The 27,747-nt window shown below is 43.6% G+C and overlaps 1 protein-coding gene across 5 annotated transcripts in view; it reads left to right on the forward strand.

Annotated features, from left to right (window-relative positions):
* The window catches only part of LOC144762305 (exportin-5-like), a 2,106,094-nt gene that overhangs the window by 1,279,982 nt on the left and 798,365 nt on the right, over positions 1-27,747 (forward strand). For 3 of the 5 annotated variants that reach the window (XM_078647455.1, XM_078647458.1, XM_078647457.1), the window contains exon 24: positions 21,019-21,117. In XM_078647455.1, the coding sequence (XP_078503581.1) occupies positions 21,019-21,117 (99 nt within the window). The remainder of the gene's footprint in view (positions 1-21,018; positions 21,118-27,747) is intronic. The other 2 variants (XM_078647454.1, XM_078647456.1) reach the window with 1 other exon arrangement.

Raw genomic sequence — 27,747 nt, forward strand, 5'->3', positions numbered from 1 at the left:
ATTGTTTTAGCTGTATTAACAGCTGTGGGGCAGGCATCTCGTCGATGTCTGGATGTGGTGTGTATCCGGCTAAGACCGGCCACGTTGCTCCTGGTCTTCCTAAAGGACCGAGCCTTGTAATGTGATTATTATGTTTTAGGGCGCCATCAAATAAGAGCAAATGCTCTTGGAATTTGAGTGGTACTTCCACCTCCTCGAAAGGAGTGTATGTTTCAGGAGGTTCCTCTACTTTGTAATAGTGGAAGTACTTTGTTACAGCATTTGCTGCTGGAAAATGTATCCATGTATAGTATACCTCTGTCTGCCGATATTCGTGTGCCTCAATTACGAATATGACTGTGCCACCTCTAGGTGTCAGTCCATTTTCTATAAGTTTTAAGGCTATAGATCTCCTTTTAATGACCGGAATGAGTGTTATATTCGGGTCTGCTGCTTGCATGGTAGCATCAGCATCTGCGAGTTCAGTTGCTAATCTAACTGCCTCTCTTTCGTCATCACTCTCTGCCATTTTACAGACAGGATGGTATTATGTTTATTTGCAGATCAGGTTTCTCAATGGAATAAAGATTAGATGCACAATATTTTGGAACTGTTTATCCTTCAACGTTGACTAGACCAAGAACCATACATAGGAGTTCCCTCCTGCGAGGTTTTGGAGGATATTACCTTTCACCCACTCCAGACGTCTTTGGAGTATTTGGGAAAAGGGGTCTGAGTGAGAAAGCACGACTGAGTTACTCTAAATGTCTTACGTTAGTTTTATCGCCCTTTCCAAACGCGTTGGGCGCCATGTAGTGTAGTTCCTATTTTCCCAATAGGCTCTGCGCATTGGAATAATACCTACAGCAGTAAAGGCCTAGACCAGACGTTAACTAGGTCTACTACTGTCGATACTAGACTTAATTTTTGGGTTTGCCAGCGTAGCTCAGAGTTCGCTAGAAACTTTCTCGAATGTTCAGGAAAGAATTACCTCCCCTGATTAGACAAGAAGGGATTTAGTTTCTGACAACCATAGAACATGACAACTTTGCTCTCCCCTAATCAAGAGTCAATCTCGAGAGTCGTGTGAGCACAAGGCAATTATTTTACTCAGTCAGTACGTGCATTCTTAGTCTCATCAGAATGTAGAGAAAAGGAAGAGACGGGCGTGTTCAATAAAAAGGTGTTATTTATTGATCAGTCTCTTTTCTCATACATGAGAAATGGATCGATATTATTGCAATACTTATAGTTAAGTAAAGTGCATACATTAAAAGCAATAGTATAAAATAATACTGTAAAAACATTGATATGGTTTCTGAGCCATATGATGTTTAAAATGATTAAAATATATTTACATACACATATACATTTGACTAAACGTACTCAACTGGTGTTTCTAAATACGCCTACCCCGTGTACCTGACCTAAGTCTAATGCGTGGGCGGGAATAGAAAGTTACAGTTTAAGTTAAGTTTGTTTTTGGCAAGTGAATAACTAAAGAATTCTCTGTGAGGGGTTATTCAGTTCTGTACCTGGAAGTTAGGATGAATGAGGAATGGTATCTCTTTCTCTGCTCTCGATATTCCAGGCTGCCTGCGAGGGCTACCCGGAAGCGCCGGTGCTGGGTCTCTCGGCTTGAGATAGCAGCGCGTCTCTCAGCGCGTCAGGAAGGCGGGGCTGCTGCCAGCGGGGTCTGCTTCTGCTCTCGGCTTCGGCAAGTGTGGCTGCTCCGTCTTGTCACCACGCGTGTGTTTGCATAGGGCAAGGTCGGCAATATTTATACCTTAAAGGTGCCGAGATTGACGTAAGGATGGACATAGATACGTCAATAAAGATGTCATACGACTTGCTCGTTAGCACATTCTTTACTAAAGTTCTCTGTGAAATCAAAACAATGGCCGCACGGATTATCCAGGTTGTCATAGGTTTGATTTGTTATGAGAACGTCGTATGCCTTATCAGGGGCTGGAGGAATGTCGCTTGTCTAATTAGATCTCAAGCGTTATGACCTAATCAGATAACACGTTCCTGTGCCGTAGTGTGACTGCGTCAGATAACGGTATCTGCATCATGGGGGCTGTTCTTGCCTCATGGGCTGACTGTTAGTTAACTAGCTAGTTAGTTTAACCAGAATAGGGTCAGGAATAGGGGGATCGATTCAGAACCTATAGAAATACACGACAGTCTCCTGTTGTTTCTGGGTCATGCTCAGCAGCACAACCCTTGAAGTTTGTGGCGAGACTGTCTACGGAGCAGATGTTGGTGCCAGCCACTGAATCAGTACTGCAAAGTGGAAATCAAGTCTAATTTCAACAACGAACACTTTTCAGAGTGTGCCTGCTTGCGGGAAATTGTTTGTTCAGATTCAGATGTCTTGGCTATGAAAGATAAGGACTGTGGACCCATGGAGGTTGATCACATAGAATATGATCACCTCTTGCTTCCAAATAATACCAATGCTTTTCTTTATTTGAACTTATAAAGTGCTAGTGACCTATATACTTCTTTAGGGTGGATATTTGTTATCCCTGTGACCCTGTCTTGGAGGAGGTCTTGTCTTTCACAAGAGGTGTTTGGAACTGACTTTGCCATCTGCAGAAGTGAAGTCCAGCATACTTATGGGAATCTAACAACCTCATGTTTCGACACAGACTTGTTTCCCATTTACCAAGGCTTCCTAGCCCAAAGACTCTAGAATGGCTATGTGGGGAGGCCTTTTCAGGACCAGCGGGCTTAAGACAGGTCATGAGGTGCTGTAGGACATCCCCTGGCAAAAAGTTATTTTTGTCCTCCCTTCCGTCTCTGGATAGTTTGATTTGTGAGGCGGTGTCCCTAAAACATAGCTAAAAGAAATCACATTATCTACCCCTCCTCTGAACAGAGAGTACTAGGAATTCAATGTTTTCTGTTACAAAGTATTTGCCCCTGGGAGCTGGGCTTTATGCACAGCTAATGCCACCTGCCTCTTAGGTCACTATTTCTGTACTTTATGGGAATTGGTGAAACTCACAATTATTAGTTTGCCAAGCACATAAAGAAGCCATTTTCTGACCTATCTTTTTCGGAATTAGTGAAGGCCTGGATGTGTCATAACAAATCATGAAATATGACTGATAATGCGGACACCATTGCCTGAGCTATGGGCATGTTGTGTTACACTGTACCAGTATGCTTGTATGGGTTTCGCTGGCTTCTCTGGAGCTATCCAGACCCAGACTACACTTGTGGACAAGCCCTTTAATGGAGAGCTCATATTCGGAGAGAAAGCTTGTGGTTTATGGTAGGGTCCCAACATTTTTAGTGTACCATCCTTCTTTTCGGATTGATGACAACCTATTGGAATAATGTTTTGATAGATTTGTCATGCTACTCTGCGTCTTTCCTTTTGTTTTTCTTATCATAATAACTGACATGAATGATTGAATAACCACTTATAAAGCGTAAACAGCTGCTTCCAAGGAAGTATCCCGGCATGAAGAAGCAAAGATTATCCTCCTTGTCCCCTCATACTATACCAATGCTGGTATCTAGAAGTGATATTTTTCAAGAGCTACAGAGGATTCTTCATGCAGGTAGGATGTCCTATCCATGTTGCCAGACAAAATTAGGCATCATTGCCCTCCATCTCTGAATGATTCCAGGTTCCTATGTACCTGCAGTTCAGGTATACAACTTTTCGGACTGCGAAAACACCTTCAGGTGAAGTGTCCTTCCATATGATTGTTCTGTGCTTCAAGTGGGCAAGATTCTTACTGGTGGCTGGATACATAGGTGACCTAAAGGACATCTTGTCTTGGCAAACGGAGATCTTGTATTTCATAACTGCCTTTTACAAATGTACTCCTTGGCATATTTTTACATATGATTGACATTTCAGTGATTCAATATTTCCCAGAAGCCCTTAGTGTTTTCTCTCTGGTATTTATGTTCACATTGTATTGGGTTCTAAATAGTCTTATTTTGGCTCGAACACTGATGCTTTGATTTCCCTGACTCTTATCGAGCTAGGAATGAATATGAGGACAGTGATACTGATGAACTATCAAACATTCTTAGAATATAAGCAGTCTTGACACATCTCGTAAGTTAGATTTTCCGATTCCAGAAGGTCATGCTACTCCTGAGCAGGCATTCTTTTAGCGGCTTTTTAAAAAGCAGCAGTGACCGTGGTCTAACCTTAAACATGGAACAGATGAGCAGACCATTTTCTTACAGAAGAGATGTTGGCCAGTCTTTGAGGAACCTTCAGAAAGCTACAGTCAATACGAGCAGTGTCACAATAGGCAGCAACAAAGCACAGTTCAACACTAATAGACCCTTCATTTTTGATCCCACACTATGGCAAATAAAGCCTTGTCAGAAAAGCTCAAGTAGGCATAGGGATTTGAAGCACCTGTTGGATACATCTTCCTACAGGTTATTTTTTGCAGAATCCCTTCTCCGGATACCATACTAGGTCCAGATTTTACTTTACCAACAGTATCTTTCTTATGGTCTAAGGTGGTCCCAGTGCAGCTCCAGTTGCTAATCATTTCCTTGTGTTCCATGTTCCACAGACGCAAGAATCTGGAGCTTCCTCTGTTTTTTTCTTAAATTTTCTCAATAGCTTCCTTAATAAACTAGTTTGTCTTGGACTTTGTTCAAGCCTTCCTCAAATATTTCACGTTTTCAGTCCTGCTTAGGGGGAAAGTGGGAGATATTTTATTCACCTCCATTCCATTTGAATGTGGTGCTTAGGAATGGAGCTTGTGTCTGCATCCTCATTTAAATGTGTTTAAATGAACACTACAGCAATGAGAAGAAGAGGGAAAAACGTTCTTGGTGAGAGTACACCAGGATAAGGAATCTGAATTCTTGATCTCCCTTGAAAGTTAATTCAGCAGTTCCTATTGAAAGATCCGCAGGATCGGCACAGGAAGAACAAGGGAAATGATATTCCATTATGTTTAGGAGAAACTGCCTTCTTGCTAGGTTTGTGCTATAAAAATACCACATACATAGAAAAACAAATGGGTCTCTGAAATCCATATTGTTATGATAAATACTGGCTAGAAACATATTCACCAGAGTGAATGAAAACTACTTGAGCTTTAGCGACAGAAACTCTTATTGCTGGCTTCTTTCCATGTGGGGAGAACCTGGGCAAGACTGAGTCAAGGAGAACTGTAGACTGACTGGAGAAGAAGCTGCCTGCTGGAGAAAGAGGATTGCTAAACTGCATCCCCAAGAGAAGAAGCTTGCCTTGGGTATATTTCAGCTAGGTCTGACAATAGTATGGGGATACCTGGACAACCTAAAGTGATACATGTGAGGTCCAGGAACCACTGGATGTGCTTCGGCCCCTGAAACAGTTCTCACACGACCCTAGTACATAGATATCTGCTATCTTTTTAGCAGCATTCTTGGAAACCCAGGTGTTTTGTGGAACAAAAGTATAATAGCCCTGAGACATATGGTAAATTCCATTATCTAGAAGTGAGTAAATGTGTCTTGCGTAGCGTGTAGAGCTTCTCCCAGTTACTTGTTTTTCTCTAAGCTTGCTAAAAGATTCTTCCATTCCTTTGGGACAAGAACAGAGAATGTTCTGTCTTTTTTGCTTGATACTTATGGTGAGGTTTGAAGAATGTGTTGGCTTCAAACTCAGAAGAGCTCTATAAGGGTAATAATCATGAAGCTTTCTCCCCGTAATGTCAGGAGCAAATATCACTCTATGGGTCTGATTTAGAGTTTTGCGTACGATACTCTGTCCATCAGGGTAGCGGTGGACATTACCATCTGCTGTCAAATCTAGTGATGGGCGTATTGAACGTATTAAAAACAGGACCATGTCAGAGCCTAACATGTCTGTTACTTTGGACAATGATATGAATACCATACTGTCTGACAATATATCACCGACCGCCAGTGCGCCCCTACTACTCAAAGAATGTCTCGCTCCTGCTCCTTCCCCTACGCAAACCCAGCCAGAAACACTAATCTTGATACATGATGGTCCTACTACACCCAATCTTCGCAAAACCATGATCTCACCTACAATCAGGCCAGGGAAGGTTGTAAGAGGCAAAAACCTGGGGCCACCGCCACACAAAATACACGGGCCCCCACCGTCCAAAAGAAGACGGAACAATTTGGACCTAAATAAGCCTCGACTAAGCCATACAGAATTTGGGAAGAAGTCTAAGCCTGTTACTAACACAACTATGGGAGAACATGTTAGTATACAAATAACTGGATCTGATTTAATCCCCCCCACATCTGCGATACTATCCTCCCAAACTGTTATAGCGTCTGATATAATCCATACTCCTTTGGATGAAGGAGCGCATCTTGACTCCCCGAAGACTTTATTGGACAATATAGAATTGATTGTGCGTAGTTACATGTTGGCCATAGCGGAAAGACTCAAAGGAGTGGAACTAAGGTTTGGGAAAATAGAGCTGGATCTGACAGTAATTGGGAATTCTGTCAGGTCATTAGGGCCCTTGAAAGCATCACAACTTCCTAATGCCCCGACTCTGATACACACACCCCTATCACACATAGTGGCTGCAACATCCTCCACTTTCACTATTGACAATAACCAGAAAGCAGCTATTTCTGTCGCTTCTAATCATTTGCCAACAGATGCATCATCTGTTAGTAAACCTCCCATTACATCGATACCAAAACAGCCAAAAACATCTATGGGCAGACTAAATACAACACTTAATCATAACACCAATATTCCAGTCAACACCCAAGTAAGGGAATTAAGTACCTCTACGATTAGACATCAAAGACCGGAAGAGAAAGAGATTAGTTATGAGGGAGGGGGACAGGGAAGGAGACCACCCACGGAACTCCCGCCAGAAGCTCTACCATATGTGGTGGTACTCACTGGTGTTCCTTAACTCCCAAGTGGTAAACGGGAAGGTTACTATCAACTAAAAAACAAGATAATGCACTGGTTGTCATTGTATAGACCCAAAGCCAGTCATGTAAATGGAGAAATAGCCCATGTTCGTCATTTATCATGGTTGGGAGGAAGAATAAAAGATATAGGGGGTGATATTGTTGTTGTAAATTTTAGGGACAAAAAAGCTGTTCAATACATTCTGAATTGGCCTTATGGTAACGAAAACAATTGCATTGTACCACGCCCCTTAACTTACTTTTATCCGAGAGCAACAGTACTTCCCCCCCAACGCTTAACTAACAATTTTCCCTTTACCAACCAATTCCTTAATATGGAGATGGCTAGGAATCCTGCTTATATGCACCAACCAGCTCCAACTCCCGCGATGTATCCTTGGAATATTATTCCGACTAGTCACAATGTGGGAGGAAATGTAAACATGGCTCACAAGATACCATTTACTCCCTTAGAATTATCAAACAGGTTTGAGGTATTTAGTGGCTTGGAAGAGTGCGATTGAAGTTTAAAGAGCAGAGAGGATGTTGTGGGAGTTGAAAATGTCTCATGCTCTGAGGGGTATAATGAAGAACCAGGGACGAGTTACCTAGAGTTAGGTTTACGTACTGTTGTAACAAGTGATGTAGTTACCAGCAGTTTGTATGTTGTTCCACCCGCAGTGTCTCTTGGGACAAAAGAGGGATCTTCCTTGCTCCCACCCGCTTCAATTCGAAAAAGTAGAGATGATGTCAGGGGGGATGAAAATATTTCACACACAGTGGGGTGTAATGAAGAAATAGGAACTAGTTGTTTAAAGATTGAGTCAAGTATCGTTGCAACATGTGATGTAGTTAATAGTAGTTTGTACACTGCCTCACTGGTAACGCCCCTTAGGTCAAATGGGGGAACACCCATGTTTTCATTTGTTTCATGGAACATAGCAGGGGTGCGAGCTAAATTATGTGATCCTGAATGGAACAAATATATGAACAGCTTTGATATCTGTGTTTTACAGGAAACATGGGCCACAGTACAGTTACACAGGGTTGGTTATAAATCCTATCAAATAGAGGCTGTGCCATCATTAAGAGGTCGCGCATCCGGAGGTCTTCTAATATGGATTAGTGTTGCTATCCAAATAGGTATAAAAATGCTTAATACCGATTCCCCAGACATTCTTGGGCTGGAATTAACCACAGCTGACAGCAGGGTGATCTACCTCTTTAATGTGTACAACAGTCCCCACTCTTCCCACAAGGAATCACCATGTATAGGGAAGCTAGAAACATTTATGGATACATTAAAAACAGATGGAAGTGTTATCCTATGTGGGGATTTGAATTGTAATTTCGAACCAATCATAGGCATAGCCCAGTTATACGAAGATGAGGATATTGCTAATGGAATACCAGCCCTGAATGAAAACAGAATGGTTGTTGGTACTGTATTGGCTCTTCAGATCACAAGGTTGTTAACTTCCCACGGCCTGAGAGCATGTAACGGGCGTATGCCATCTGATAACCCGAAAGCCCCCACCTTCAAGAGGCGTGATTATGATAGTAAACTAGACTATGTTATTGTCTCCTTTGACCTGTGGCCATTTGCAGTAGACCTAAAGGTCAAAGAGAGATATGAAAGCGACCATTTCCCCTTAGAAACTAGTTTCTTACAAAGTATGTTAAAGGGGCCGGGAGCTATAGATGGAGATCATAGCCTAGTACCCTTTACTACAGATAATATCGTTCTTAGCAATAATCGCAGGGCGGTCAAATGGGCCTACATATTGGGAAGAGAGGATCTAATGGCCAATATTTACTGCACTTTTGCAGATACCTTTTACTCATATTGTCCTCATAGTTGCGACTCCAAAGAATTCCTTAAACTACATAAGTCGCTTTTTAGTAAATTACTAGAACTCCTTACAAAAAAAACCAAAAAAGGTGTATGCACGACTAATCCTAAAGCTATAGGTAAACCTTGGTATAACAAGGAATGTCGTCTTGCCAAAACTGCCCTGATTGATGCTGTTAAAGGGAAAGGTCCAACAGAAATTAGAGATAAAAGGAAGGCTTACAATAAAATAATATTAAGAGCGAAATCCACTTGGGATGAGGAAATATGGCTCAGTATGTTAGCAGCCGCTAGAACAAAGGACCAGAAACAATTTTGGGAACTTGTAGCCAAGGAGAATAAATGTGAGAAAGGCTCTAGGGAGGTCTATCTAGATGAGGACACATGGGTTAAGCATTTTACATCACTGTATGCAGCCAAAATTTCAATTGATGCTGCAACAGACGTATCCTCTCCTATAACTCCAGTTAAAAGCCACCCTGTAGTTTTTGACTTGCAAGAAACAGAGACAGCAATTGCCATGATAAAAAAAGGGAAGGCGCCCGGGCTCGATAAAATTCCGGGCGATCTTTATCTGTATAACGTTGACGTGTGGGCACCCTATTTGAATCATTTATTTAACATAGTTGCGGCTAGTGGCCACATTCCGGACACATGGAATGGCGCAGAAATCATTACAATTTTTAAAAAAGGGGATCGTGGCGATCCAGCCAATTATCGCCCCATCAGTCTTTTAGACATAACACAGAAGATATATGCCAGGCATATTTTAAATCGAATAAACTCATGGTTGGAGGAGAAGTCAGTATTATCCAAATATCAGGCGGGTTTTAGGATCAAAACGGGAACCATTGACCAGGTATTTAGGCTATGCTGCTTGTATTGGAAATACGTTATTATTCGCAAAGGTCACTTGTACGTGACCTTCGTAGACCTACGAGCAGCATTTGACCTAATTCCTCGTGATTCACTTGGAAAAGTTTGAATAGACAAGGACTACCAGGCGAATTGCTAGCACTCGTGATGGGCTTGCATCAGGAGAATTTTGCTAAGGTTAGGTGGGGCCCAAACGGGGAACTTACAGATCCAATCCCCATAAAAAGGGGAGTACGCCAGGGATGCGTACTGGCCCCCACACTTTTCTCCCTTTACGTAAACGACATAGCAGCCTATATGGAAAATTGTGAAAATGATTCGCCCAGATTGGGGGGGGAACGTGTTGCGTCCCTCCTCTTCGCGGACGACACAATTTTAATATCGCAAACGCCACGTGGCCTACAGATCTTACTAGATAGGTTCCAACAGTATTGTATCTCAAAAGGACTAGAAATTAATATAAAAAAAACAAAATACATGGCACTAAACCCGCATAAAACTTTTAAAAGGAACTTAATGTTAAACGGCCAGAAATTAGATTACGAGCAAAGTATTACATACCTGGGGGTCCTGCTTGACTCGACAATGGGATGGGGCCCACAATTAGAGAAATCAAAATTGGTGTTCAAACAAAATTGTTTTCCAATATTACAGAGATATAATAAAAGTGTGAATAAGGCAGTAACCCCAGCATTAGAGCTCTATAGATATAAGGTTCAATCTGCTGCACTGTATGGGGCGGAAATTTGGGGGCCAGTATGCAAGAAAACTTTTGAAATACTGGAGAATAAATTCATTAGGGGGCTTTAAAAAATTCCCACCAGTACCCCCTTGATCCCCTTATTCCTTGATCTAAACATCAAACATACAGATTATCATGTAATACGGAGACCAGTATTGTTGTGGGTCAGATTGTGGACAACCCATGAACTATCTGACTACAAAAATGGGTTGGAAGAAGTCCTTGAGCTCGATAGTGACAGTAAAATTTATTGGTTCAAACATGTAAAAATTTGGTTGTCTAAGCTCGGATTAACACATTATTGGAACGAGCCTGCATCTTTAAATCCAGCCTCCAAGAAAATAGTCAAATTGTCCTTTTGGTCATATGTGAGCCATGATTCCGTGTACGTAAGAACACATGGTCCTCTTACAGAAAAATTCCTTATGGTAAAAAATGAGGCATCCTTTGAACAATTTTTTGATGAAATCCAGCCACCATTGGCCAAAACGTTGTATATAAAATTTAGATATGGAACGCTGAGGACAAAGGTAACCGAGAAAAGATGGGGGAAGAGAGATAATGACATTTGCACTATGTGCACTAACAACCAAAGGGAGGATATCTTTCACATATTGTTTTTCTGCCCTAGTTATGGTAGGGCAAGGAAAAGATGGATAGCACCATTGTGCCGCAATATTGGTTCCATTTCCCATAGGGAAGCTGGCAGGATCTTAAGTACGGACACTAGCCAATTAATCGTGTTCGGCACCAGCAAATTCTTATTGGCCGTATATTTTATTAGACGGAAACTAACCATTCCATTTTAACCAAGAAAAACTGCTTGTTCTGGACCTGTTTATTCACGAATTATGTCCAGTTAGCTGTATCATCTTAAACTCCTGGCTGTTATAAACCAATTTAATGTTTTCTTAACTTGCTTTTTAACATTTTTAAATATTTATCTAATTTCTGTGTTAAACTCAAACTATAACTGTGTGTCCAAATATGATGAAATGAGATTTTGTAAATAGGGTCCTTAAATATAATGAATTGCAAGCTGATTGTTGTTATATGTTGCATTATGTTATGCTTATATTTTATTGACATATTTTATGTTGCAAAGCAACGAAATAAAGATTGAACTAGTGATGGGCGCTGGTTCACTGGTCATCTCTGTACATTGAAAGGAATTGCTGTCACAGTGGTTCCTTCTATAGTACAAAATGTTTGGTGGACTACCACTGTTGGTTTTGACAGCTGTTCAACAAACATTTTATTTTTCTGTTTTTCAGAACCAAACAACCAAACACAAATAACTAAAGATCCCCAAGCCCGGGGAGTTTTCTCCCAGGGGGTTGGAGTAATTTTTTATTCTGTCCCTCCCTACCGAACTTTCCCTGGCAGTGACGAATCGAAAAAGGCATTATACTGTTCGCCCTAAATAGGGTAAGTGGTGCAGTGTTCTTCCTTTGATGCTCCTTAGCCATCAGGCTGTCAAAGGAACTATTTTGTCAATTACGCCAACAGGGTCTTCATTGACAGAATAGTAAAGGTTCATCTGTCACTAGGTAAGGCAGGTGGACCAAAGGTGTGGTGAGCAGGGTGCTCCGTCGCATTTGCGACAGAGTGCCCTGTCAACCACACTCTAAATAGGGCCCTACGTCTTTAAACAAATAGATTGTAACACGGAAGCCTGTGCGTGCCTGAGTATTATGTGCTACTTTGTCAAATTTACAATCTATATCTAGGAGTGCAAAGGCATTTCTGGCTAATTGGTCCTGTTTACTCAGATGTAATCGTGCAGAGAAAATTGCATTAATTAGTTCAGGACTCCACCATGGAGTGTGTAGCACCAACTTAGCGTAGATGCCTTTTTAAAAAAAAAAATGTTTAGGGTTCCTCTGGCCACAAAGCTACAGACTAGATTTCTTCCTTACTGCTGCTCACTGTATTTTGTTTTAGTACTATTCAATGAGACACCTGAGAAGGATGGCACAATGCCAAAAGTGGTGGCCTACTAATCTAATAAGATCATTTTTGTCACATCCCTATCCATCTCCTGGTATAGAAAAGAGCACGGACTCCATGCCCTTGTGGAAGCTAACTAACTGGGCATACAGATTGTTTTGAATTTCACTGAATTTCTCGGGTTCATAAGTGACTCTTAAGTGAAAATCGCAAACCAGATCTTAAAAAGTCTTTATTAAAATAGACATCACCGTTACCTTTTTATTCGTGTACAATCAAGTCAGATATCTTTGAAATGTTAGTGGCCTTTTGTATGCCAGTACACTGAGCGAAAGTTCTTTTTTTACACAAGCTAGTGGATCCTACTAGACTAGGGAACCAGATCTACTATGTGTTAATACCGCTTACAAATTAGGCCAAAGAAAAATGTTCAGTTTTTACTTATAACAGTTTCTGAAAGTGCCTGTGGAATCTCGTTAGCTTGAATGTCCGCCCTGGTGTTACTGATCTTGCCTGAAAACTGTTTTGCCATTTTGTTAACAGTGTACAGGATGTAACAGTTCGAAAGTGTGTGCCAGATGTGTTGAAAGAGTAATAAAAAAAAAAATTTCTCTTCCTAAACACTTGAGGAAAATGAGAAGTTCATGTACAGTGTGTAGTTATTTTTATTCCAAAACACCCATTTTATGGGATTATTTAGTTAAAGATCAAATTTCCTGGTGCACGGATACTCCACACCGCTAGAGTTGCTGTTTAATGAGGCAAGTTTTTATTTCTCTTTTTCTTTGATTTTCAGTTTTCAAAGGGGAAGCCATATTACAGTGTCTGGTAATCCATTCATAATAACATCATCATTCATTTCAGTGTACTGGCCCTTGAAACCAAGGAACCAAAAGCTTGAAAGTTTAAGCTAACTTACATTTTGTGCTATTCTCATTAGAACATAATTGTTCTTTAAAATAGGTATCTGAAAAAACGCTTAATAAAAGCTGAGAAAGGTATTTGGTCAGTCCTAGTGAGGCAGCAAAGAAATAGGAATTAATCCAGCGTAAGGTAAAAACATCCGACTGAGAGTATGCTCTGCGGTGTGTGTGTGTGTGTGTACGTAATACCGTAGCACTGCCTTCCCTCGAAACAAGGTGTCTGCCAAGCAAGCATTAACAAAGCAACTCGTATTTGCTTCTGCAAAGTGAAATATATGTTTGTAAGCTTTAAGCACAACACACAAACTGTGTGTAGTTCAGGAAGTAACAACCTCCCCATGTAATTGGCCCTCTACCCCTGCGGTCGGTGTTAGCCTACAGTGATCATTGGTGTGCAATGACCCCCTCTTACATCTGGACCCCCAAGTGTCACTGCATCTACTGCACGAAGATAAGCTGCACTCTTGGTATACCCGTCTCTTCTCCCAATCTCCATCCCTTTCTCCACTCATCTCACCCCAAACATCAGTTAACTACTATGATCTCACAAACAACGCCACTACATTCGTCCTCATGTTCTCTCCTTTGACCCTTCCCAAGCCTCCTTTTTCTCCTGACTCTTTCTCCCTAATTCCTTTCTACAGGCTCTTCCGTCCTCCATATCTCCTTTATTCATCCCAAACTTCAATATACTCCTATGATCTCCAAATTAACACTTCTGGTTTTCTTCCCTCTTCTATCCTTCCATTACTCTATTCACTCCAACTAACAGACTCACATGTCCTCCGCTCAAATTAACTCGTACCTCCCTATATTAATACTATACTCATAACCCCAATACTCATCCTTTTGGTTTCCAGAGTAGCGTGCTACTCGTCAAAAAGTGCTTTGACGCCTCGTCAGGGGTTGTAAGCGCTATAGAAATACAATTACAATACACAAACCATACATAGTCATTGTGCAAGGGCAGGCGCTAGTGAGCTTACTTACACAAAGAACATAAGTAGAACACAAAAGCGCCGCAGCGGCCTGACTGTGCTCGGCACCAGGAACCCTGGATCTCCGGAACCCCGCCGATACATCTATGCCGCCCTCTACGCACTCAACCCCAGAAGACAAGACTGCCAAAGAGCACCACCCAACACCACCCAAGGACAGTTCTGCAGACATTACGGACGATCCTTCACCATCAACTGCACCCCCAAGACCACCGAAAACTCGCCGGACACCCGCACCACTGGAGACCTGACATGCATCCTTCTCAATGTACACTCTCTACACAGACACACCTTAGAGATCTGGGACCTGCTCGACACCCTCTCGCCTGACGTCGCCTTCCTCATCAAAACCTGGACTAATGCCACCTCCGGCCCGGACATCGCCACCTCCATCCCCGACTGGTACAAGATCCAGAGAAGGGACCACCCTCACCGCCCTGGAGGAGGAATCGTCATCGCTCACAAGACCTCCCTTCGACTCTCCACCTCCAACATGTGCGACCCCCACTCCAGCACAGAACAGCTCCACTTCCAGATCTAGACCAACCCAGGACCGTGCTACTGGGCACCCTCACCTACAGACCCCCGGTCCGCGCACCCAGTCCGCAACCACCATCGCCGACCTTGTCGCACCCCACGACATCACATCCACAGACTAAATTCTACTCGGAAACATTCATTTCCACCTTGACAACCGCAGCGATCCTGACTCCATCACCCTCCTATCCAATCTCTCCAACCACGGACTGAAGCAGCTCGTCACCACCCCCACCACAGAGCAGGACACACCCTCAACCCCATCTTTGCAGGAGGGAAGAAGATCCAGTTCAGCCATACCTCACAGCCCCCCTGGACGGACCACCACTGCGTACACTTCACCTTCAACACTTCCACCGCCACTCACCATGACCCGCCAGATCAACTCCATCGCCTCCACCAGCTTCAAACTGTCCAGAACGCTGCAGCCAGACTCGTCCTCGGAACACCATGACATGAACCCAACACCTATGTGACCTCCACTGGCTCCCCGTCGAGAAGAGAGTAACTTTCAAACTGCTCACCCACGCCTACAAATCACTCCACAACATCGGACCCAAATACCTCAACGAGAGAGTATCCTTCCACGTATCCAAGAGGAACCTTCGCTCTGCAGACCTCGCCCTCGCAGAAACCACCCGCATTCACCAGAACCAGAGCAGGCGGAAGTGCTTTCTCCTACGTCGCAGCCAAAGCCTGGAACAAGCTCCCTGTCAATGTCAACATCAGATGCTCCCCCAACCTCCACACCTTCAGGAAGAACCTAAAGACCTGGCTCTTCGACGACAGAACCAGAGCTGCCCCCCCCCCCCCCCTGTGCCTTGAGACCCTTCTGGGTAAGTAGCGTGCTTTATAAACCCCCTGATTTATTGATTGATTGATTGAAGCTTCATTTCTGTGTTTGCCACCCTTCCAGAACAGCTGCAGCTCTGCAACATTCCTTTACACACAAGTGAAGTTAAACATAGGTAGCAGCCGGACAAGTTGTCTTTTTATATATTCTTCAGGCTTCTCCCTGCAGAAACTGCACAGGTGCAGCACTGACAGAAGTAAGACTTGCTTCTCACATTGGAAAGTTTTGTCATTGATTGCAGCCTTGCCCATTCTACCATGCATCCAAGTACAGCATCACAATTGTGCACATATATGCAGAGGTAGCACAGTATAAAATAAATGTGTGCACACGCATTATCTTTATACCTCTCTGAGTCCTCGGTCTGTAAATGTAAATGTAAATTGATACTTGTATAGCACACTACTCACCCGCAAGGGTCTCAAGGCGCTTGTACGAATACCGCTGTGGAACCCATCCTGGCTTTCCCTGTGAGGTGTCCACTCCTGGGCACCCCCAAGGTGGAGGCCAGGCATCCTTAGCGTTGTGGGGGCCGTTGTGGAGATTAAGCAAGCTATTGCCCAGAGTTGCAGAGTGGGACTCCATGATTGGAATAGGCAACGGGGCGAGAATTATCAGGTCCGTGGAATTTTTTGATCCCAAGACCCGCCGAGGCGGGGAATTGAACCCTGGTCCCGGGCTAGACCTCTGCATCAGGGTCTGCCGCTCTAACCATTGAGCCACACTTCTCCACTGTCTTTCCCCCTCTACCTTTTTCTGCACATCTAGGACAACCAGTAGAAATTCACAGGTTCTCTCATGTACAAAGCTAGTAATGCAAGCTTCACTCTGTAAGAGAGTACCAGTATAGTGTGGATTGCAGTGAGGCAGCGTTCAATTACAGAGAGCACTGCTGCAGTGTAGACAGCAGTAATGCAAGCTTTTTTCAAATAAACACAACTGGTGTATAATGCAATGCTATCTTCTGGATGACACATATACATGGTTGTGTTTTGGTTCAGACAAATAGTTTTTTGTATGTTCCTACAGTATTGGCAAACTGTGGGCTATCTCTGAATTATTGTCGCAAGTTCTGTACACCATCTCCTTCACTATGTGTCCAATTCTGACACGTAGTGTTCTGATGGATACTTCTACCTGCAGATTCCTCAACTGTTAAATATCGACAGGCACCAGACTGGCTCCGTAAACTTTTCATAGCTCTCCTACCCTAAAGGGGGCTCCGCCTCAACCATGGAAACTGTGCAGGACTGATTTCACCTGAGCTATATATCGCCCAGCCTAGCACACTGGCGCCTTTTTTCTGCTCCCCTCAATGCAAATTTGGTGTGTTTTCCAGCTTTGTGCCACATTTCTTCTGTGCATCCTGTAGGGATGTCCTTTCCAAATAAATAAAGCTTTAAACCCTGTTGCACTTGCAGCTCCCAGATGCCCATTTTTGACCCCCAAGAGATCTGTCTGCAGTGCTTTGGTCAAAGCAGTCTCCTGTAACCCAGGGCCATCAAGGATTGTAAGGTCAAATGTTTTATGGCCTGTGACAAGCGGCATGCTCTCGTTCTTCTCCTCCATCAGCATTGTCCAAAGAGAAGAAGAGAAATCACGATGACTACTCCCCTTGATGCCTTTCAAAGTCAAGAGTTGGGTCACCTCTTGGCTTCGTAGCCACAAGCGGGCAGGATGTCACATTCCATATGCGCCGGAGATCCCCTTGGGCATGTGTACGGCCCCTCCCACATGGCGGGGACTGGTCGGCACTAGCCACCTGGGAGGATCGCGGGGTCCACATGATAGGGGATTTGTATAGGGATGGTGCCCTGTTGTCGTTTCATGACCTGCAAGAGGCCTTCGATCTCCTGAGGGGTGACTTCTTGCTCCATGCGGCTCTAGTGACTGGGATTCAGAAGCGCTGGAGGATGGGGCTGGTAGAGCCTCCCACGTCGCTGGGCTGCCAGTACGTCGTGATGGCAGCTGGCACTTATAAGGCCATCACCTGCCTATACTGGAGACTGGCGCTAGATGGACCTCCTCCCCTAGACAAGCTGCGGGAGCGCTGGGAGGGTGACCTCGGTCGGCAGATACCAGAGACGACCTGGCCTCAGCTTGTACGTAGGGCCTGGAAGGGCACGCGCAATGTTAGGTTCCAACTGGTTCAGTACTTCACTCTACATAGGGCGTATTGGACGGCGGCCAAAATCCAAAGGGTCTTTGGAGGCGCGCACTCGGTATGTCCTCGCTGCGCTACAGAGGGTGCTGACTTTGGGCACATGTTCTGGTCGTGCGCGGGGCTTGGCACATACTGGGCTGAAGTTCTGTCTTGCTTGAATGCGGTTACGGGACGCCAGATCGACACGGACATGGGGACTTGCCTCTTACTCTGGTTTCCGCATACTCCAGCCACGAAGATTACCAGCAAATTTTTCGACCTGGGGTTAATCCTGGCCAAGAGGGAGCTCACACTGCATTGGAAGTCTAGGGGGGGGCCTAGCTTCCTGAGATGGCGGGGGTGTTTCCTGCAATGGGCTACTAGTGAAGGGTCTCTCAGGTTACAATTAGCTAGACGCACTGCTAACGATAAAGCGCTAGATGCGGCCAGGGCATGGAGCGCGCTAGTGGCGGACCTACAGTCTCTTTCAGAAGTTGTTGAGGATGATGAGGCCGGCGCACTGACGAGCCAGGAGGGGACAACGGGGGTAGAGGGCGCGGGGGCACTGGTTGAGGAGGAGGTGCGCTAGGTCGCATAGCCAGCAGCCAGCGAGGGTGGATTGCATGTGCCAAAATACGATTGAAGACGGAATGGGTACCGTACACTGTTCTGAACAGCGCCTGGACTCCCATTTAGCTGGGGAGCCGAGACTGGAAATGTTTAGGAGAAGTCACCCGCTGCTACCAGAAGGTGTATGATATGTCGCAGGAGGAACATTAGAGGGCACACTGACAAGTGGGGGTGGGGGTAGTGGGGGAGGTGGGAAATGACAGATAGGGCTTCGCTAGTTGGGGATGTTACAGACGCTGTATTATTGTGCAACATGATGATGGAGTTACTTATGGAGCGTGACTGTACGTTATTTGCACAAAACCAATAAAAAAAATGAGTTCGGTCACATCACTTCCTCCTGTGGATACTTTGCTGGAGCTTGTAGACATCACTCGGCCCAAGCCGCCTTCCTTGGTGGCACAGCCTACTCTGGCACACGGTGTGGCTTCTTTGTTGGACCATCCGCCATCTTGCTCAATTTCTCAGTGCCATGTTGACAGTGTTAAGACAGGCTGTGTTCTCATGGGTCAGTTTGTTACTCCATTCAGGTTTCTGCTGGTGGGTCTGCCCTCTGCACCCCTTGACCACAGGGTTACCCTTCAGGGAATGCCTCTGGCGCTGGCTGGATTCCTTCCAGCTCCAGGCCCTCTGCCAAAGACACTTACTACACTGATGGCTGCCCCTGAACATCATAGAAGTAAAGCTATTTGGTTCAAAGAGAGGTCCAGAGAGTGACAGAAAGCAAAGGAGCCAGAACTGCTATGACACAAGCTATGGAAGACTTCTTCCTGAGTTCGGCTGGCAGCTTCTCCATTAGATCTATGAATGTAAAATGCGTGCTCACCAGATATACATATTCTTTATGGTAGATGGCGAACTTGTTGTTTCCAACCAAGTCTTCTGTACCATCTAAAGGACCACTTTGCTCAATTGGTAAGGGATTGCCTCGATACTTTGCATCAAGTTATCAAAACGGGGCTGGACACGCAGCATTCCTTGTTTAGGGCCATGGGTTCCTTTATAACCCTTGGCCTAGATCCACATTGTTCTCTGTAGATGTACCGCTGGGCCTCTTGGCTTTACCATTAGACGGGGCTTGTCTGAGAAGGGACATGGCTGACTGCCTTGGATAGGTAGGGCCACTACCTGGTCCCCAAGTCTCAACTCCACGCCCATTTTTGGAAGCTTTGGCTCTTTTCAAAAAGCTGCTTCTTTCATCTTTCAGCAGCACTAGCCCTCTCACTGGTCCATCAACTGCTGTGCCTATACAGAGGCAAAGGGAAGGGTTGACAAGTCCAGCAGCCCTCTGGCTTCTTCTCATAGATTCCGTCATGAGAAGTGATGACCACCATCAGTACTCCAGGATTTTATTGTTTGACCACTCCTTTGGACCCCCCGATTGGATCAGGTGTTGGGGAAATGAGTCAATAGATGAGGAATCTGCAGGTAGAAGTATTCATCTGAAGAAAAAGTTACTTACCATTGGTAATAATCTTTGTGATGGATACACTACCTACAGATTCCTCACTGATCCTGTTCACCACCCATTCTGAAGGATGGCCATAGGCCACCATTTATAAAGGTTCCTTTTATCTTTCTCTAAGAGCTTGTACAAAATGTTCAGGGATCTGATGTCCGTGTGCCAGGGTGGGCGCTGTTTTGCTCTGGTGATATCACTACTACACCATTTCTGGCTGTGAATTAGACTCAGTGCTCCCAGCGTAGAAGAGCTATGAAAGGCTTCTGAAACCAGTCTGGTGCATGCAATATTCAACAGATAGACTGTCCTCCAAAAAGATGATTTTAAATGTGAGTAGCGTTTACTCTGTGCAAGTGAGCGTGTGCGCTTTTGTGTAGACAGGTTAGTGTCTGAAAGATGGGAGATTGTGTACTGAGTATAGATGAGTTGAGTATGTTTATTGGTGAGTGTATGAATGAGGGAAATGAGGAACGGAGTGAGTATTACTGTACTTATTTGTATAAATAAAAGGGTTGGTTTTTGAAACGGGTGGATGAAGGGATGGATTTATGGGTGGACAAGTGGTGAATGAGTAATTTGAAAATTGGTGGATAAATGGATAAAGGGTAGATGGGTGAAGCAGTAGTAAAATAAATGAATGGCCGATCCTCAGTGTATGGTGGAAGATAACTGGTGAAATGAATAGTCAAATGTGGCTAGTTAGCGGGGTAAATGAATGGAGGATAACTAATATTGGGCAGTAAAAGCTTGCATTTAATCCAGGCTTCTTTTGTGTTTTATGTAGGAGAGGAGCTAAGATATACGGTGTAAAGCATTGCTTGACACCAAGGTTTGCAACACATCTTCCTTGTAGTACGGATGATAAGGTAGAATACTTAGAGGAAGGTGTACGTACTTTAAATATTCATGTTGTATTAATATTTGAAGGGTAGGGCATACTGGAGGTGCATGACAGGGCAACAAATTCACTTTTTTTCTCTTTGTCAAACTTGGCACAGTTTGCATCCTTTTTCTCATACTGGGGGTTCTAACACTAATTCAAATGACCAACTCTTTTGACTTCTAACCTTTGATTATCTGCAGATGTATATAGAATAATGGTGACTTAATAGCCTTGTTATTATGTTGTTGCTTTACCTGCAGCCAACTTCTTGTGTTGCATATTCCTTAACTACTATACGTTGTTTTATTAAGCCCATGGCAAGTTCCTGTCCTCCAGAGTATTATGAAAATGTTTTGGCTCCAGTTCTACAGTACTTCTTCTCGGCCCTTCATGCGGTAAGACATAAGATTGTGATTTCTTTAAGCGATGGGCTCCCAGAACAAAATGACAATGGCGAGAAATCAAATCTCTGCATTGAAACAAAAAATGCCTACGTAAAATTATTTATGAAGATCAACATTTGATTCTCATTGACGCTTACCTTCGCCAATCCTCATCTGTAGCCAGATCAGTTCCAATATAGAGGCTTTAGAAGCCAAAATATGTGCACTCCTTTGTAAATGGAAAAGATAAATCAACTACAGAACAGGTTGACTTGCACAAAACATTTTCTAAATTACCTCAACCCTACCCTCACAAATAACATATTGTCTTGCTCTCAGGACTGCAACTCCTCACTATACTCTCACCCACAACTACTAGCCATCTCAAATGATACTCTTCTCTCCTCTGTCACAAACCTATGGTGCACTTCTCCATCTGATCTTGTCAATTTGCCTCTTACTTCCCTTTAGATTTCAGCGTTTAGGAGCAACTTAGCAAAAATAAAGTCAACTTACACTGAGTATACCTCAGCAAGGTAAATATGAGAGTCTGGAAATGAAAGAAACTGTAGAGCATTTGCTGAAGGAAGTAGCAGAATTGAAAATGATGGCCAAACTTTGTACTGGGAAAGCATAGTAACTGGAGAGCACGACTGAAGGCAGGACCAAACAAACATTCTCCACCGTCTGGGTTTCCGTGAATGAACAGAAGTCCGCTCCAGAAGATGTTCCTGGTGCCATGGATTCCAGAGGTCCTGCAGTCGTAGGGACTATCAAACTTCCTGTCCGTTTAAAGAGCACACTGGGCGGTAGCCCCGAATATTCCACTCAGGGGTATACTAAGAAAATGATAGGCAGAATGTTCAATGATAGAAACAGAGCCATGATCTGAAAACACACCAGCCAAAAGAGCCCCATACTTTGAAGGGCAAGTGATAAGAATATTCCAAGATCTTTCAAGCAACAAATCAAAAGGTAAAGGTGATAGGCATAAAATGCACGGTACTGCATCGAGCTAGTCGTCAAGTCATATATAACAAATGTTTGCACTTCTGAATCACCCTGGATGAGGTGCAGGAATGGCTTCATACAGGAGAGGAGGTGAGGACTGCTGGGAAATCAGGAACACAGTGGAGAATACAGAGGTGATTAACGACCACATTGGTGAAGCCTCCATCAAGGGGTGGCCAGGACTCATTAAGACCATTAATGCAGAGTTGGAAGTTTGTGGTCAGGGAAGACAGCATGCTGGCAGTGACCAGTGTACAAGTTGCAGATGTGGGATTTAAAAGAACTTCTTTAGATTTTATGATTTCTAAGCCATTATTGTCCCCACTTAATTAGGTGTCTGATTTAAGTTAAGGTGAATTCCACTTTACTTTATTTTGCTAGTGTCTGAACAGATTGCCTCTTTTTAGTTGACATATTTTCTTTTGGTTTGCTCACACAGTTTATTTTCCTCTACTCCCTTGGTTTTTTTTTTTTAAGAAAATCGCAATTACCTTGGTTATCAAGTTGCCCAAGAGTACCTGGATATCTTTCTTCACTATTTCCCCATTTTACACCCCAACCTTTTGTAAGCTAGGTAACTGGTAAAGTAACTGCCAGGATGCGGGCTGTAAGTACTGATTACCGCTTAGTAGCTCGTGTGTGGAGACGGTACTCCAAATTCACTTGTGCTAGGTTCCCTTCAGAGAAGGGAATGCTGGTGATCATCACTGAGTGCAGGAGCGGTCTGGACTGTGCAGGCACAGAGGATGCGCTAAATTGCAGCACACTGGTAACAACCTACGATTCCACGAAGACTACACACTTTTGTAAGTTTTAGACAAATGAAAGCCATCTTGGATTGTCAGGTGTATTACCTTTTGTGGTTTACAGCATCCTTTGCCAGGCAATTGTGTTACAAAATGACTCTACACCGGCGATTCTCTGACGGACGGGCAGGTACCGGGCACTAAAGGGGATGAGAGACTATACTCTCACAAATAGCCGCAGTGAGCGCCGATGAGGCCCTCTACTTCTAATCTGGGGGTTGGGCTAAGGAACATGGAGTACATATTCCTACTAGCGCTGAGACGCATCAATACCTGATTATAGGTAACACAGGTATAAAGGGTTCCTGTTTTTCCCTAATCACTCTCTCCTCTATATATATTGTTTTCACCTTTTGTTCCTAACAAAGTGCCCCTAGATCCCTTATGGACCATCACGATGTGCGAAACATGTTGACCTCATTCCTTTCCACACACCCACACGGATACTGAGAGCAACAGGAGTACATTTATCCCTCCCTACACATTTGTTTGCAAGAGGAGCTCCTCATCTGACCCATTTTTTTAACCTTATCATCCGGACCCCCAAATAAAACTAGGTTCCGGGTACCGCTTGGTCATTTTAACTCGCCCATTCACTCACTATCCCAGGCCCACACACCTGCATGCACAACTGTGGTGTCTCCTTAAAAGATCTCCGATAAAGAGCCCTCTCGCAGGACCCGTGGGGGACAGCAGCACCACCCCCACGAGGAGCAACGCCCGATGATGAAGCATGACACTTGCAAGGGTGTGTGAGGGCACTATATCCAAAAGGAGGAATTCCCCTTCACTCTAGACATCCCAATTCCATTAGAGATAGACAGCTCTTACACCTATGTGCATACCAGAATGGATTGCATTCCCTTTTTTTCTTGAGGAACAGCTACCCCTTAGTGTATATCACAACATGACTCTAGCCAGGCCACCACTTCATGGATTTCACTATGCTTGCAAAGACCCATCACTTTCTGAAAGATTCATTGGAATGTACAACTGTATTACGGAGAAGCATCCTGAAAGTCATATTGTGATAAAAACACATTTTGAATTATTATGTAGGACATTTTTCTTAAATGTTGAAATTGGGGTTTTATATTCTACTAAGATTACCCTGCAAACAAACAAGAACATCTCTTAGAGTGGATTAATGCCTATGAATAAATGTATATCCTGTACAAGGTATTACACTTCTAGTGAGCACATACAATTGGTAAGATTAGGAAACTACAGGATGTCAACAGAATTGGGTATTTTTGCAGTTCTACAAAAGTCAAGTAGAAACAAAAACTTAACTTATGCAAGAGGGTGTATAGTGACGAAGTGTGAGGTAGTTATCAAAACATAAGAAGACATACAAGTACACATGTATATTTGAGATAATTATTTCTCTTATACTTTATATTCAGAAATGAACCGTTCACTATCGAACTACAGAGAGTAGGCTAAACAGAAAAGGTGCTCAGCCAAATCTATTCACAATCATAAGTTGCTTAAGATATCCATTTGTCTTGTAGAGATCCAGAACATCTAGCAAACCTCAACGACCAGCCAAAGTGACAAGTGGTGTAGTCCTAAGTCTAGGTTTTCTCTTTAATCCCATTCCCCGCTTCTTCTACTGTGTATTCCTGTGCATGTGGTCTCTGGTAGGGTGGTGACAGTTGGATTGCTTTCATTGGATCCTGTGCACAACATTAGTGCAATCTGCCAGTATCCAATGGATGCCTTTCTTCCTTAGAACTCATCCATCTCAGGAATTTTTTTAATATCCTATCACCATTAATTAACAGAAATTGGCTACAGCATAGCTGATCATTCTTGCAAAGCACTTGGCACCTACCCCACCAGCGATGTTCTTCTTTTATATATGGCAGTACGATCTTGGTAAGATGCTGGAATCAATAAGAAGTCTGATCAGCGTAAGTTTCCCAGTCATAAAAAATCATAGGAGAACCCTGGAATATGAACAGTTTGACTATCCTCCAGTTGCTCCTTTGCGGCATAAAAGCATTATGCACCGGGCACGTCCAAATTTCGATCCATAATAATATTGGCTGTTTTGTAAATGTTTCGGCTACACTGTCAAAAGCATTATCTAACTGCATTTGTAACAGAGAAGTAGTGTTAGGGAGCTCAAGTAACAACTTCACAAAATATTTCTCTATTACAAACAGCTTTTTTGCAGCATCTTCTCCAGTTAATTGACTACTTAGACGTTATTTGATAGTGCAAGTAAAATCTTAGGGCCCGACTATTGTTTAGAAAAAATATATACATTGCACTGTTAATGTTAATGTTATGTGCTATTTATAAAGCGCGAAGCTGGCGCTATGTAAAGATAGAGAAGAACTGAGATGAGGTACTAGATGAGGTTCAGCACATAAGTGTCTGTCAGAATGTATAGCCAAGTTTTAAGCCTTTTCCTGAACGCGGCCTCCGTGGGTGTCATTCTAAGATCATTTGACATCGAATTCCAGGCCTTTGAGGCCAGAACACCCAGTGTTTTGCCTCCTTTCGTTTTACGATGAAATTTCGGGATGTTAGCAAGATTATACCCTGCTGACCTCAAAACTCTGGTGGGATTATAACGGGAAAACCTATTTATTAGGTACCTTGGTCCTATATCATTTAGAGATCTAAAGATAGTCAGTAGAATCTTAAAAAGGATTCTTTTGTGGATCGGCAACCAATGCAGTTCTAAGAGCTGCAGACGCTGAAGATTTTCTAGGAAGTTTAAGCACCAACCGTGCTGCAGCATGTTGTACGCTCTGTAACTTCTTGAGCGTTTGTTTCTTTACCCCTGCCATCAGCCCATTACAGTAATCGAGGCGAGAGAGTATAAGAGGAACTGCGATAGACTTTCTAGCTTCAATAGGAAGAAAATCAAAAAATTTCTTCAGTGATTTTATGATATTGAAGCAGCAGCCAGCCATATTTCTAACATGGAGGTCAAAGGAAAGTGAGGAGTCATAGAGGATACCCAGATTCCTTGCCGACTCCACCAAGACCGGAGGCGGAGTGGTGCCTTCGGGCCACCATTTGTACTCTCACCTGCCTCAAAGAAGACTATTGAAAGTAGAATCCAGGACGACTTTGCTGTTTCCAGCGAAGCATGAGCGAGTGAGATTGTAGTCCTCTGGGAGACCTGCCTCTTCCTTTTGAGTAGAGATATTGCACTGTAAGTGGAAGAATTTGCTGCATTCACAGTAAAAATTAAGGCTGCACTGCACTCTCACCTGTCTCATAAAGAAGAGGTCATGTAAGCATTGAGGAAGAACTTTTATGTTCCCATGATGGTCCTTGAGTCGGTGAGGAAATGTAAGTACATCAACTGGAATGGCTGTCTAACATATTTGCATCACCTACCAAGAGAGCCACCTTATCTGCCTCACAAGCATATAGCACCATAACTTCCAGCGTTTGTGCCACTAATGCACCAGATCCAGTCCGTGGTTTTGTGGTTCTGAAAATTCTGGACTCGTGTAGTAATTCTGGACTCGAGAATTAAACTTTGTCGTAACATGACGCATTTGGTATCAAAAGTCAGAGAATGGCGAGTACACTATGTGCAAGCATTTTCGTCATATTCGAGTGACGATTTCACCTCGAAATCGTCATTTGCGTTCTGAACCCTCGGCTTCCATTTTGTGTACGACAGCCATTTTGTGAGTTGCCCTTTACATAGGCTTATAATCCAGCTAGATTCGATCCCAAAGGACACGTACACCTTAATCGACTTTCCTATGACCTGTGCAAGTTGGAACCATTGCCCAGGCCGAACCTGTTTGGTCAGTTCCTCTCCCAGTGGCCGAACAAGATAGCATCAAGGCTCAACAGGCCATAAACCCTTTTCATCGCACACACACCCTGACGAATCTTGCTCACACCTGTCCCTGCTCTTTTCTCTCTCACTTGCTTTATGATGGGGAGGTGCCCGTTTTTATTGGGGGTCCACCGGTATCTGATGGAAATGCTGGGCCTTGCCGGGTAATTTGGGATGGACAAACTAAAATATGGTCTTGTCATCATGACTCTGCTTTTTCTTTGTAATGTGAACACATGAATGGTATACTAAAATTCGAAGAATGTTTGCCTAAAGCACAATATTTTGTATAAAAAGAGAAGCCTGACTTTGTGAATTTGAGCAGTCTCCTGAGAATATACTTCCCGTGTGTTGTACTTCTAGGACGCCTGTTACCTTGGTTGCAGCCAATAAAATCGATATTTGACTTCACCTAGAAGACTCTGAGTTTCTGTGGTCTGAATCAGGAAAGGACTCGAGGTCTTTGGGTGTGTTCCCTGACACCGCTGGGTTACCGGTTCATTACCGGTTCTGAAAAACCCGGTACCTCAGTTGGCGCCCAACGTTTGGGGCGATTCCAGCGGTACTGGTCCAGCCAGAGGTTCGTGAGGAGCTTCGTGTGAAAATTCTGGAGGACGGCCAACCACTTCATCGACCCCTGCATGTCGACGTGGTCCGAAAGTCTTTGCAAGGCTTTACAAGGTTAATGGGACCTCCTTTTGAACCATTACATAAATGTGAATTGCAATTACGAACCTGGAAAGTAGCTTTCCTAGTAGCCATTACTTCCCTCAGGAGGGTTAGTGAACTACAAGCATTTACCATTCAGGAACCCTTTCTACAAATGCATCATAACAAAGTGGTTCTTCGTACTAATCCAAAATTCCTTCCAAAAGTCATTTCACCATTTCATCTAAATCAATCTGTTGAGCTGCCCGTATTTTTCTCGCAGCCTCAAACAGTCGCAGAAAGAGCTCTACACACTTTAGATGTAAAGAGAGCCTTACTGTACTACATTGAAAGGAC

Source organism: Lissotriton helveticus, chromosome 6 (assembly GCF_964261635.1).
Source record: "Lissotriton helveticus chromosome 6, aLisHel1.1, whole genome shotgun sequence".
NCBI lineage: Eukaryota > Metazoa > Chordata > Amphibia > Caudata > Salamandridae > Lissotriton > Lissotriton helveticus.